General features: G+C 32.3%; 1 protein-coding gene across 1 annotated transcript in view; it reads right to left on the bottom strand.

The window, feature by feature from the left end:
• Positions 1-3,682: 3,682 nt before the first annotated feature.
• Positions 3,683-15,209, bottom strand: part of LOC132744637 (mitotic checkpoint serine/threonine-protein kinase BUB1-like) — a 30,006-nt gene continuing 18,479 nt past the window's right edge. The window contains exons 16-25 of the mRNA XM_060733398.1: positions 14,346-14,484; positions 13,702-13,885; positions 12,907-13,307; positions 12,338-12,477; positions 9,518-9,604; positions 7,461-7,550; positions 6,844-7,016; positions 6,131-6,320; positions 5,070-5,176; positions 3,683-4,349 (exon numbers count right to left, since the gene is read on the bottom strand). Coding sequence (XP_060589381.1) covers positions 4,172-4,349; positions 5,070-5,176; positions 6,131-6,320; positions 6,844-7,016; positions 7,461-7,550; positions 9,518-9,604; positions 12,338-12,477; positions 12,907-13,307; positions 13,702-13,885; positions 14,346-14,484 — 1,689 coding nt within the window. The 3' untranslated portion in view covers positions 3,683-4,171. The remainder of the gene's footprint in view (positions 4,350-5,069; positions 5,177-6,130; positions 6,321-6,843; positions 7,017-7,460; positions 7,551-9,517; positions 9,605-12,337; positions 12,478-12,906; positions 13,308-13,701; positions 13,886-14,345; positions 14,485-15,209) is intronic.

The following is a 15,209-nucleotide window of genomic DNA, read 5'->3' as shown; positions in this document are numbered from 1 at the left end:
CACATACTCTTTAAAACATATTGTTTAATGTTGTTACTATTGTAAACTGATTGTGGTAAAATAAAAGTTGTTGTTGTTGTTGTAACAATACTTGAAAACATGTACATGTATTGTTGTTTTTTTATGAAAAAATACATTTGACATGTTTTTTTAATTGTTAACATTTTCAGAAAATTCAATTATTCACAAATAAGGAAGTTTTATGTCTAAAAACTATTCATTGATCATTTTCTTAATGATAGAAAATAAGGAACTTAAAAAAGCTCACTGTTTATAAATGATAAAATGAAAAAAATGAAAAAAAAATAAGAAATTGCAATTTCCATGTGCAGAAAAGTTTAAATTTGTATTTTTTTCCTTGTCACATATAGATCTATTATTTAATAATTATTATAGTCTAAAATTATTTATTAAGTATAAGTTTTCAATCACAATGATTTTTCCCCCATCTAAATTTCTGTCAAATATACACTAATTCGTACAAAAATTTCACAATTGACAACACTTTAAATGAATGCACAAGTACATGCTGGAAGTTAACTCATAATATGTACATACACACTCTTTTTAATATAGAAAGCATATCCAACATAATATAAATATATAAGCATACAATGTATACCAGTATACAGTACATCAAGTGAAACAAAAATATTCTTTTTTAATTTTTCATAGTCAGCCGTATATATAAAAATATCTAAATTCAAATGTCTTCACAATTTATTTCACTTTTGAAAAAAATAAATGCCTTATCAGTTTCAACAATCTCATTTAGAAGGGAAAAAAAACATTACAAAGATCTTTTTGTTACCAATTTTTGTATTATTTTGGTAGGGTTTTGCCTTGCTAAATTTGTATAATGGACTTGTCCAGCTTTGAATTTGGAATGGTCCATTATTAATTTAAGGGTTTTTGATATGAAAATGTTAAAATTCAACAGCTTACATGCCTCACAGATTTTTAGACAGGCCTAACTATACACTAGTGGCACAGGTAGATTATTATTGTCACTTATTATTGTCACTAACACTAAAAAGGTTAAGCATTTAAACTTGAACACACTTGGTGGTGTATTTATTTCTTCAAATAATATAAATTGATAAAAAAAAAAACATATTATCTTTAGATTGAAAGTGAACACATTTCCAAAAGAATACATTCAAGTTTAACTTCAAACTTGAAGACAGTCTGCTTGAGTGTGAGTCATTGTCATTTAAACTACTTGAACACAAAATGGGGAACACAATGTCTGAACACATTAGAGAGTGTATATCTACATATCAAACCTGAACACATTTGTTAGAATATATCTATATAAAAATAATTTAGAGTTTTATTTTTTATGTACATCAAAATTGAACACATTACATAAAGAGTACATTTTAACACCAATTATTAACATCTTTGATGTGAGAAACATTGTTCAATTTTTTTTTCTTCTAAAAATTGTGAAAATCAATTTGAAACTCAAAACACTATTCAAATATCAAAGTTGAACACATCTGGTTTAAAAATCAAAAGGCACACTTCAACACTAAGTTAAGTATGAACACATTTGGGAAAGTGTAGATTTCAACAGACAATATTGTAAATAATGTACATGAAATATTACACAATATAGTTTTTTAAACACTTCTTGAGTCGTGTCTATTATGAAAACATTTAAGTGTAGAATTCAATAGAAATTATGAACACATTTTGGAAAGTGTAGATCTAAACAAGAAGTATTGAACACAATTATGGAAGTAGATTTCAACAGAAAGTATGAACACATTTAAGAAAGTGTTGATTTCCACATAAAGTGTGAACACATTTGGGAAATTGTAGTTTTCAACATAAAGTATGAACACATTTAAGAAGGTGTAGATTTGAAAGTAGTATGAACACATTTAAGAAAGTGTAAAGTTCAACATTAAGTATGAACACATTTGAGAAAGTGTAGATTTCAACAGAAAATATTAACATATTTGAGAAAGTGTAGATTTCAACATAAGTATGGACACATTTGGGAAAGTGTAGAGTTCAACAGAAAGTATGGACACATTTGGGAAAGTGTAGAGTTCAACATTAAGTATGAACACATTTGGGAAAGTGTAGATTTCAAAAGTAAGCATGAACACATTTGGGAAAGTGTAGATTTCAACATTAAGTATGAACACATTGGGGAAGGTAATCATTTGAACCAACTCTGTTGATTACCATGTTTGGTATACAAAAGAATAATTGATAAAGTACATCAGAAATACTGTAACTCAGAGCACTGTTTAAGTAACATCAGTAGCAACATTACACACTGTTTTTTTTTGTACATCAATTATATCAAATGATAGCATTATTATTTTTTTCCAAATAATATGCAGAAATGGCATGACAAAAATAATTACTTAAAAAAAAAAATTTGACATTTTCAAGAAGAAAAAATACATCTATCATAAATCTAAATCATTGGCAAAAAATAAAAGGTAATCTAAAAGTTTTTTTTTCCTTTTCTTTTCCTGGTTAACGTAATGATTTATACTACTCTCCTTTATGTTCCTATCTATTTGGGTGTTTGAATACTTGATTATCTAGTGCTATCAAGATCATAAAACTGATTTATCAAAACATTCAAGTGCTTAGGCTGGAGGTAAAAATTTATATGGTTAATTTACCTGTATAAACAAACCCTTAAATCCTATTCAAACACTTGGGACCAGTTTAAGCATTTTAAAACTTGTTCTGGCTCAGGAAATGTTTGAACAGGAAAATCACATGATGAGTGTTAACAAAACATCAGTTTAAACTGCTATTTACATATAGATCTTTAGTGTACACACCCTGCTCATTTAAAAAATAGGAACACTTGTTCAAAGGAATAATTCAAAAATAATACATTATGTAAAGATTAAGCCCCACCCCCTCTCTTTCTGTGACATGGCCCATATCATTGGATTTGGAAATTTTAGCAGTGCTTGGCTCATAATTGAATTTTCATGTTGGGTGGCCATCTTTATTAATTTCAAGTATAAAAACCTTTTTTTTATTTACAGATGAAAAACTGCATATCTCTGAACAATAATCACCTTTACCAGAATTGTGATGATCTCAATGTTTTGTAAACAACTTTGGAAAAAAAGAGAGATTTTTTTTTCAATTCCAGATATAAACCAATAAATTGGCAATGACAGACATGTTCTTCATGAAAATAAATAGGGGTGTCATGTTTATCCATTTAAATGGGTACAGTCGGTTTTTAGTTATAAACCGGTTAGAAAATTTAATAAGCGGTAACTGAGGTCATCATTTTACTTTAATTTTTTATAACAAGATGAAGTATTTTAGTTGTCCTCAACAATGTATTTTTTCAGATCTGATCAAGTACGGTATGACCCTAGCAGAAAATAGTTACTCAGTATTCGGATATGTTTGTTTTGTAATCATTTTGAGTACAACAAAATAAGTACAAGATACCATATCTTGTCTAAAAGCAGCATAGTTAATGTTAAAATCTAAGGATTTCATCAGTACAGTTGGTTAAAAGTTTAACACGGTTATTAGGTTGCTGTTAAAACTGTTAACATTTTTTCTAACTGTGACACCCCTAAAAATAACAGAAGACTGAAAATATCAAAACTATTCAAATGACAGATTTGTGATGGTTAGGGATAACCCATACAGAATAATCTCTGTGTCAGATCAGATCCAATCATGTCTTTATTGAAGTTTAAACCCTCAATAATTCAAATTTTGAACATGCAATAATTCATAGTCAAAAATATAATAACTGAAAGACAAAATGTAATAACTGAATAGCAAAATATCCCAATTCCAGGGCAAAATAAATAACTGAAAATCAAGATATCATAACTCTATGTCAAAATATAATAATTAACTGAAAGTCAAAATGCAATAAGTTCAAGTCAAAATATGATCACTGAAAGTCAAAATGTGATGATTCCATGCCAAAAATATAATAATTCAAAGTAAAAATATAATTACTGAAAGTCAAAATGTTATGATTTTTATGCCAAAAATATTATAACTCAAAGTAAAAATATAATAACTCAAAGTAAAAATATTTCCATTAGTGTGAATGGTAAGTCACTATTAATTTGAGTCAAGGATTCCATCTCAGACAGCATTCACTTTCCCTTCTATAAATTTGGAATCAACCATCATCAACTGGTATCATCTAATTGGCAATATTTTGGTTGAACGAACCACACTGTGTATTATATTTCTGTAACAGGTCATTAACAAAGTAATTTTCAAACTCGTGTCTCAGATCAGCTAAATCTGGTAGATCATCACTACTTGGCACATTAAGTAACTGGTGAAACAATTTCTTCCACAAGGTAGTATTCCAATTTCTGGGGAATTAAAATAATATTATTTTATAACAGACATTATGTGATGCCACATATGAATCTGGTTACAAGCACATCAGTTTAAGAAACATATTTTAGCATACCAGTATCTTTAGTTCTAGATAAGGGTATTAATACATAAAGTTTTAATGGCAGATTTGTGCAGCCAGAAAAAAATAACCCCATACAAATGGACGGAGAGGAAGATGATAAAAATCTGAGTGACTTTTTAAAATTTTCAAAACAACCTGTGACTTTCTGAAAGGGAAAATGTAGCATAATGAATTGCAAGAAAGGAGAACCTCAATCAAAACACCAAAAACTGAGTATGATGGAACATAGCTACATATTTAGTCAAATTTTGAAATTAATTTCAATTTAACAAGCTAGATCAATAGCCTGTCTATAGCACTCCATTACATTTATCATCAAGTTGATCTAAGACAGCTGCTGTCAAGTCATCGTTCTGGATAGACATGCACAAGACATTTTATGGGAAAATATAACTTTTCTAGGGGAATATATAGCATTTTTTGGCTGGGGAAAACACCCAAGATTCGCCTGAAAAATATATGGAAAAAAACACTGTCTACAGTAAAGATAAACTCCAGTTATGCATTAGACAAAACTACAAGCAAAATAGTTGACAAGTGATGGAAATGGTAAAAATGTTGTCCAAAATCCTAAACAAATATAGATTTTTTACTATTCATAGAAACTTACCTTGTGAATTTTGATGTCATTTTCCAGACACCTCCTTCCTGGTACACTTTCATATATTGATTGAACACCATAACATGTATGGTACCAGCCAGTCCAAACAGGTCCGTCTGTAATAAACATAAGACATTTTGAATTACAGTATACCTATTCTTGTTTTTGGGAACATTTTGGGAAGCAAAATCTGACCCGGTCTCTTCACAAAGTATTTTCCCCAAAAACATCCCCTGCCTGGCATGAGCATGTTATTTTCTGTTTGTAGCATTCAAAAGTCTGTGGGAGAGGTTACCAAAAATTCAAGATCGTAGCAGACAGAACTCCAAAATACAAATTACATTGTAACAATTTATACTGGTTTTTGATAAATCACCTTCATTTTACAATCAATATCAACTATCTAGTATCTAAAAGAACCTTGGTCAAAAAATGTTTATCAGTTTGTCACAGAAACATACAATATATACATGTAAATTTTTTACTACATAAACAAATATATTACATACAATTATAATGACCATTCGAAGAAATACTGTTAAATTAAGAAAGGTAAATGAAAAGTTAGCACAAGATTGTATACAACAATAAAGTGGATGTATTACTTATTTAAAACTATAACATTATAGACATACAATGTAGATATCATGATAAATCTAATTAATAGCATTAAGCAATTTAGTCACAAAGGTTACAATAACACACAACAATTAAGCAATTTCAACAAATTCAGGAAAGACCTATAATAATGAATCATTGTCAGGCCTGTTTTCTAAGCTAAATTTTCAATATATCAGTTGCACACTAAAAGCAACTTAGTCTAAAACAGATTTCTGACATAGTTGCAAGATTCTTAAACTTGCAGAAGATACACCTTATTGCAGCTTTTTTTCTTCCATTCCCATTGCAAAAACAAGTTCATTCCCATTGCAAAAAAACATATTTTCCAAAAATGATGTACAAAAAATCCAAATGACCATTGAAACCCACAGGTGTTTTCCCAATTTGCCTCACTTCATGACTTAAAAATATTTTGATATGTTCACTAGGACAGATAAAGCACTACTGACCTGGTATGTCCACGGTCTGTTGGTCTTCATCTCGATACACTGAAAGCACTGTGTGTTTACCTTGGTGAGAAACGTGGTACCAGACGGGTATTTTGTCATGTCTATACTCTGTCCAAAGTCTATCAGCTGTACAAACCTGCTAGCACCACCAAACACAACCATTGGATCATCGCTTACTGGTAATCGTGGGCTAAATAGTATACACAAAGGATAAAAAATATTCAAACATTGCTAAATTTAGATAAAACAAAAGTAAATATGAGTTATTAAGTACAAAATCTGTAACAAAATTCAGGCTTTATTCATAAATTTACAGCAACCTATGCGATTTTCAAACCTGTGATTAAGTCAGAATTTTTTATCTGTGATATCATTCAGCCATTACATATTATTAAGCCAATATATATTATCTGTGATATTATTAAGCCAATACTTGTAATTTATGATATTATTAAGCCAATATTTAAAATATGTGATATTATTAAGCCAATACTTGTAATTAATGATATTATTAAGCCAATATTTATAATCTGTGATATTATTAAGCCAATACTTATAAGACTATGATAAAATTAAGTCCATACTCATAAACCTGCGATAAAATTAAGCCAACACTTATATGGTATAAACCTGTGATATGATTAAGCAAATACTTATAAACTAAAATTAGATCTGTATTTTCAAATCTATAATAAAATTAAGTCGATACTTACAATTTAAGTACAAGAAAGTTGTCAGGTTTGATATCACCATGTATAATGTGACATTTATGTATGTTCTCTACTATATGTAGTAGTTCTATTGTCATATAAGCCATCACAGGCTCCAAATGTTGAATTATAGCATCGGACTGAAGGTTCTTCTTCTTACATGAATTGACCAGATCCTGCCACAATCATACAATAATCATGTAAAACTGATTGATACAGTCATAAAATACAGTAATTACAAAATGGCATGTTGAAATTTCAATGTATCACTGATACAACTGCACAAACTTAACTTTTAGGTTGCATGTGGTCTTGTCACTGACATGGAATTATTTTGTAAAACCATTTTTTTTCAATAACATAATACAGCATGTTAAAGTGGATTGGTCTACAGTGGGTTCATTTTCCATAAATACTTCAAATATTGGTAAAAAATAATACAAATTTAAAATCTGGATATTCTTACAAAATATTTCTTGAAAAAAGAATGTTGGTAGTGGACAAATTTACTTTAATCACAAGAAATACAAAAGCTAAGCTTAAATCTTAACAAAATTGTGTAAGTTAATTTTAACAGTGAAATACTGGAAATATCATACAGATTTAAATATCATGCATACCAATAAAGTTCCATTAGGCTGATACTCTGTCACTAAGATACTTCCATTCTTGTAGAAATATCCATTATTTATCTGCATTACACTTGGTCTCTGGTGTAATAAACAAGAAAACATTCTGTATGAGCAAGTTCTCCAAATAATTCAAAGAGGTTAGCAATAAAAAATAAACAGAGATAAGGAGACAGTGTTTCCAAAGAAAACAACCGATTTTGCCAAGGGTCGAGATACAGACTCAAAATACAACTGATTTTAACAGACGTTTTGAATCGCCAATCGGCTAAAAACGAAAACCCTGTTATTGTCAGATCTTCATATCAGATGAGAGTTGGAAAAGGAAGCATATTTAGTAGATACTCAATGCACAAACAATATAAGAGGTAAAGTTTGCAATGCAGAAATGTTCACCATTTTTTGGTGATTTCATAAAACTTGCTTAAATATTACCCAGCATGAATGTTCTCATTCCAAGTACTAAGTGGTTTATATGTTTAAATTCTGGGGTAGGTGTATATATTATATAAATTCAATGAAAAAAAAAACAATTCAATTGTGATTTCACAAATAAATTTTTTCATGAATGAAAAAAAAAACAAAAAACTTTTAGAATAGTTTACCCTAAGTTTCACTAAGTAAAGAGGTGAAAGTAAAGCATGATAACAGGTATGATTCATTATACAGTACAAGGAACTTTAAATTCCAACTAGACCTATCACTGAAGGTGATTAATACCCCCACCAGCAACTTTTTGAAAAATAAGTAGTCTGAAGAAAAATTTCAACACAAACTATCAACTGTGTACAAAGAAATATTTCAATTAATTGTAATCCCAACTGGGGTCTCCAAATAAGCTTGCTTTTCACAAAGTTTGATTACAATATCTCATTCCTAACTCTAGTTATTGTCCGGAAACCATTTTTCTATTTTTAGGAATGGTGACCTTGACCTTGACCTCCAGGGGGTCAAAATGCAATACCAACCCAGGACTTCATATAAGCTTGCTATACACCAAGTTTGATAACAATATCTCATTCCTAACTCTAGTTATTGTCCGGAAACCATTTTTCTATTTTTAGTAACGGTGACCTTGACTTTGACCCCAGGGGGTCCAAAAACAATACCAACCCAGGTCTTCATATAAGCTTGCTATACACCAAGTTTGATTATAATATCTCATTCATATAAGCTTGCTATACACCAAGTTTGATTACAATATCTCATTCCTAACTCAAGTTATTGTCCGGAAACCATTTTTCTATTTTTAGTAACGGTGACCTTGACCTTGACCCCAGGGGGTCCAAATGCAATACCAACCCAGGTCTTCATATAAGCTTGCTATACACAAAGTTTGATAACAATATCTCATTCCTAACTCTAGTTATTGTCCGGAAACCATTTTTCTATTTTTAGTAACGGTGACCTTGACCTTGACCCCAGGGGGTCCAAATACAATACCAACCCAGGTCTTCATATAAGCTTGCTATACACCAAGTTTGATAACAATATCTCATTCCTAACTCAAGTTATTGTCCGGAAACCATTTTTCTATTTTTAGTAACCATGACCTTGACCCCAGGGGGCCTAAATGCAATACCAACCCAGGGTTTCATATAAGCTTGCTATACACAAAGTTTGATAACAATATCTCATTCCTAACTCTAGTTATTGTCCGGAAACCATTTTTCTATTTTTAGTAACGGTGACCTTGACCTTGACCCCAGGGGGTCCAAATGCAATACCAACCGGAGTTTCCACATAAGGTTGCTATATACCAAGTTTGATTACAATACCTCATTCCAAACTCTAGTTATCGTCCGGAAACCATGATGTGGACCGACCGACCGACCGACCGACCGATAAGCTGACTCCTATATACCCCCCCTAAACTTCGTTTGTGGGGGTATAACAAGTTCATTGGTTGTTAAAGGGATATCAGAATGAAAATACTTCAATTGGGAAGTGCAGGCCCACCTGGCTCTATACTGGTGGCATAGGTTTGCTTCTATTGTTGCTTGCTCTTAAATGGTCTAGACAAAAAAGACACACTTTAGATTACATACCACATCAACAGGATCATTCAGTTTGGAGAGTCTATTGTAAAGCTCATTGCAGATATAAAATTCCCATTTCTGTGCCGGTTCTTCCACCTGTAAACATTACAATTTAAAATTACAATAACATTAACATTATTCGTTAATAGAATAAATCCACCAATGAATATATAACCATTACAATGTTCAATATATTAAACAGACTTGACGATATATCAATCTGGACGATTTCATTCATCATTTAAGGAAAAGTTTCAACACAACGTGCTGAATGAATAGCAAACTGTGCAGACCATGATCAGCTCATCTGACAGTACAGATGTGTTGGCTGATCTTGTCTTCACTGGCTGCATGGTTAAATTCTCATTTGCCGCCAGCACAGTATAGATTGAATTAAACAAGAATAGTAACTATAGGACAAACATGCTACCTAACACTACACATAGAAATTGGTAAAAGATTATAACAGATAAAGACCTCATGGAATGGACACTAAATTTGTCATTTTTTTACCACTGACTCTGACTTCAATCTTGCAGCTTTGGACCTGGGTCTAACACATCACAGAAAATCTTATGATGGTAAACACCCTGATTAATAATTTCAAAATACATAATACAAAAAGAACACAAACGCTATTTTCTGGAACCAATTTTGATAACAAACAGATACTGTCATATCTTTTCAATTCATAAACAAAAACAAGAAGCGCCGCAATGCGACGAAAACCAGGTTTTCAACAACCACGCTTTGATGTGACAGCAATCAATAGGTCAAAGTGCACTGAAGTTATTGAGTAGAAGCTGAAAATTCTATTGTAAGCAAATTACCTTGACCTTGCTCCCAGATATCTAAGTGGCAATCCAAAGCTGCCACTCAGCAAGTTTGGTGTCAAAAGGTCAAAGCAACTAAAGTTATAACATGAAAACTAAATACATTAACCTTGATCACAGACACCTGGGTAGCAATCCCAAGCTGCCTCTTGATATAAGCTACCCATTCATCAAGTTTGGTGTCAATAGGCCAAAGCAAACTCAGGTTATTGAGCAGAAACTGAATTTCTATTTTTAGTAACAGTGACCTTGACCTTGATCACAGACACCTGGGTAATAATCCCAAACTGCCTCTTGATATAAGTTTGGTGTCAATAAGCCAAAGCAAACTCAAGTTATTGAGCAGAAACTGAATTTCTATTTTTAGTAACAGTGACCTTGATCACAGACACCTGGGTAGCAATCCCAAGCTGCCTCTTGATATAACCTATCCATACACCAAGTTTGGTGTGAATAGGCCAAAGCAAACTCAAGTTATTGAGCGGAAACTGAATTTCTATTTTTAGTAACAGTGACCTTGGATCTTGATCACAGACACCTGGGTAGCAATCCCAAGCTGCTTCTTGATATAAGCTATCCATACACCAAGTTTGGTGTCAATAGGCCAAAGCAAACTCAAGTTATTGAGCGGAAACTGAATTTCTATTTTTAGTAACAGTGACCTTGACCTTGATCACAGACACCTGGGACTAATCCCAAGCTGCCTCTTGATATAAGCTACCTACACACCAAGTTTGGTGTCAATAGGCCAAAGCAAACTTAAGTTATTGAGCGGAAACCAAAAGTTGACGCCTGCCCGCCGACTTCGGCATTACAATAACCCAGTTTGGTTAACAAAGTTAACATTATGTAATTGTAAACCACTGTACATTTAAACATAACAAAATCAAATTTATATGCTGAACATTTTTACTACTGAAATGTTATTTAGTAAAAGCACATTAATTTATATTTATATTGCATTGATGGACAAATCAAAATTCTTTAACCTTGTACATTTTAACATAAACGCAGTAGATTATGCAAAGAAGAAACACCATTGTCTTGAATAAAGATGTCAATAATAATGGATTTACACATTAAACCGAATTAAGCCAGTATTTACTGTTTACTTGAAATTTTATTTTATTTTTCTATTTTCATTTTAGTCCAGTGGCTTTAAGCATATAGTGGGCATATTGAAATTGACCAAAATAGTGGCTTGGGGAAGTAATAATCAAAATGGTGACCAGGAGAGGTAATAATTAAGGGGGCAGGGGACATATTCGAATGATTGCCCCGGTCAAATTTTTTAATAACTCAGTCATGGTGTTTTGAAGGTACTGGATAACTTCTGATATTTCTCTGTCATTGTAATTCTTTCTTGTTTGTGTGTAGGAAATGAGAAGTATTTTTGGGTTTTTACCCGAAACTAAGCATTTTGGTAGCTTTGTATGTATTTCTGACTCTCCGAATGGAGGTGAAAAAGTTAAAAATCAAGCTTTGACAGTTGGCGCCAAACAAGTAAGAAATTTCGGATAAATTTTGTGAAAAATCTAAACGTATGACAGACACTTTATTGGTCATTTTTGAAAATGCCATAGCTTGCACTGCGTGTTAGTGATATTTTTAAAGGAATCGGGCGGATTCTGGAGTATGCTAAACCTTCATGAAGATTGCCCATATTGGTATAGTTTAGGTGTGATTTTGGCTGGGTGGGGGTAAATATAAATTACTGTCAGTCATTTTTTGAAGGAGCAATGCATGCAAACTATTATTTTCTTCAATATATGTCATATATCATTGAATAATGCTGTGCAACTAGTTATCTGCCTGTGAAACAGATTTTGAAATATTTGGAATTGTGTTTCTGGTCACACTGAAATACAAAATTGTTCATTTTTAGGTCCCCTGCCCCCTTAAAATGGTGACCAGGGGAGGTAATAATCAAAATGGTGGCAAGGGGAGGTAAATGACATGTGAAATGAATCTATTACTCTAAAACATAAATTCTTACCTTGATAGCAAGGGAAGATTTTACAGGGAGGTCAGAATCCATCATTCTAGTTCCTAAGTCAAGTTCATTATCTTCAACAATAAATATTTTCGCATACCCTCCTTCAGCTATTTTCTCTACCACTTCATACACTTCCAACCCTATTAAAACAATCAATGTTTAATACAATGTTTCAAACATGCATTGATATACAAAATGTGCACATTAAAGCTCCCTTATATTTAAGTTCACTTTTGCCTAGGATGTTTGTTTAAATTTATTAATAAATGATAATTTAAACTAAAAAAGATTATGCTTAGTAAGTGTATTGTAAGACGTACATTCTTTCGTCAGTGAAAATTTAGTTTTAAAGTGTTATAGTATGTTAAATAGGATAAAATTAGTACTGGTTATGCACTTACTATCCTCTGTAAATATACTGTAATTATATTTTTGCATGAGATGCAAATGAATTTCAAACATTCAAACTGAGATAATGTTAATAAATCTAATTAAAGTAGATTAAAAATCATGGCAATCTAAAACATCCAATAATTAGCAAATGAGCAGTACTAGAACTTTCCATTTACCTAATGACAGAATATTTCCTTTCTTTATATTTGGCATATGTTCATCAAGCTGATTATAGGTATCATAATGGTGAAGAGGCGTTTTCAGATGTAACAACAATTTTTCCCTATCCTCTCTGTCGAACGGGTCTTTCGGATCCACGATACACACCGACATTGACAACAAATGTTCAGTTTTCTCATCCATCTCTGGTTCCACGTAAGCACTTGTATCAATAACGTGCGTGGACTGGTTCCCGTCATCTAGAGCTTGAAGAAGACTCCTGGTATCCTCAGACTGGTCCAAGACCGGTGTAAGACGTACCTTCGGTTGTATGTGATGTGACTCTAAAGTGGTATGATGAAGATTACTGGACTTGCTGTGAGCACCGGAATCCTCCGACGAACCCTCCATTATTGGGCTGAAATATTCAACACCAAACAAAGTATAATTCACTTTGAAATAGGTAACGTTTATTAACTGAAACTTTCTTGTCTCAGCTCCACTGTCAAACAAATTCTTCCCAGTATGTCATCACTAAACAAATCCTGCAATGTACCTTTATGTGTCCATGGGAACATAATAAATGCCTAAAATTGTCCTTGATACAAAGTTACTTAATAATGTCTAAAGTGCAATAGTGTCAACATTTTACCTAAATTTCTGATAGAGACCACTGACATAAGAAAAAAATTTTTGTTCCGCGTAAAATTGGTTGTGATAGTGGATTGGTCACAGAAACTTAGTGGTCATAAAGTGGGGTTCGAAAACTTTTGCAATTGCCTTAAACATGGCAAATTTTGTCATTATTTTACCTAAGATTTTTCCTAAATGAGTTTGAGGAAGAATTACTGGCTGTCTGGTCATTACTCTCTTGATGATCCATTTCCTCTGCACTGGTTCCCTGTACTGGTGCGGGCTCCACTGGTTCCTGTTTAATGTTATCTTCCTGCATCTCTATGTCGCTCAGATCAAGATTTGGAGAAACACGAGCTCCACCTTAAATATTGATATGAAAATGATGTCAAATTTATTGTGTAGCAATATGAATGACAGCAGTATCGAAACAAAGAAAAATAGACTAACTGAAGGCTTTTTGATGGTCATCTTCACAGGAACTCACATGATGAAATAAAACAGTCTTTTTGGCACCTACCAAATAAATGCTTAAGTTGCCATTTCACCTTACCATTGTCAATGTAACTTTGTGCATGCTGCCTCAAGTATCCTGTTATAAGTGTTCTTAAATTTCAACAACAACAACAAAAAAAAAATTCAAGTGAACTTAAAGTGAACTTAAACTATACATAAAATGTTCAAAATATTCAAAAAAGCATCTGATTTTAAACTCAATTTGCATCTTTCTAACAATTTAGGTCACTATGAGAATTCCAGTAAATGAAATTAACTTTTAAGAAGTTAAAATATATGAAAATAATTTTCTTTTTGTCTACTTTACCTGATGAGTTTGGGTTAAAAGGTGTAGAGGCTATCTTGGCTGCAGCAGCAAAGCTCAGGTGAGAACCTATAGGTGCTAGTGTGATGTCATCTCTAGGATGTGACTCTATTCCATCAAAATTCTCATCATCAAACAGGGGCTGTATAACAAACAGAAAATCTTTAACAATGATACAAGCATGAATATAAATGCATGTAAGTTTGACATAAGACAGCGTGCTCGACTATTTTCTGTGTTTGATAGTAACACATGAGCCTGATAATGTAGAATTTTCTAAGTTCAAAAAGGGCCATAATTAATTTTGTCAAAATCCAGGTTAGAGTTTGGACAGTGACCTATTATGTTCAGAAATAAGTGTGTCAACCCATTCTCTTCAGTAGTTTTGGAGATACCAACTTGCATGCAAAACCTTAACCAAGTGCCATGTGGATGCCTGGGTGAGTACAATAGCTCTCCCTATTCTTTGAATAGTCGAGCTAGAAATTCGGAATCTTTTCTCACAAAATCATAGTTCTCATAGAACTCATTACAAGTGGCTTGAGCAATTTTGATGAATTTCAACAGGTGGTCAAATTTCTTTGGGTTTTTAAATCACACATTCATTAAAAATGTCATATTGCGCCTTTCCAGCTTAACTGTTGGAGGAAAATCTCAAATGACCGGTGTGCATTATCTCCTGCACAAATAGGAATCTGAGTAGAACCACCACCTTTCTGTAAGCTAGCTGGATAACTTCCTTGTATGGAAAAATCCTTCAAAGTCCCTGAATGGTTCTAAATATACAGGTGTGAGGTGCAAGTGTTTAAAAGTCAGCAACTTTAATGCCTTAAACGAATTTCTGCAAATTCCACAGACATCTATCTA

This window comes from Ruditapes philippinarum, unplaced genomic scaffold (assembly GCF_026571515.1).
Source record: "Ruditapes philippinarum isolate M1 unplaced genomic scaffold, ASM2657151v2 ctg3007_1_1_1_1, whole genome shotgun sequence".
NCBI lineage: Eukaryota > Metazoa > Mollusca > Bivalvia > Venerida > Veneridae > Ruditapes > Ruditapes philippinarum.
Note: the sequence above shows the minus strand (reverse complement) of the source record. Positions and strands in the feature narration are given on the sequence as shown.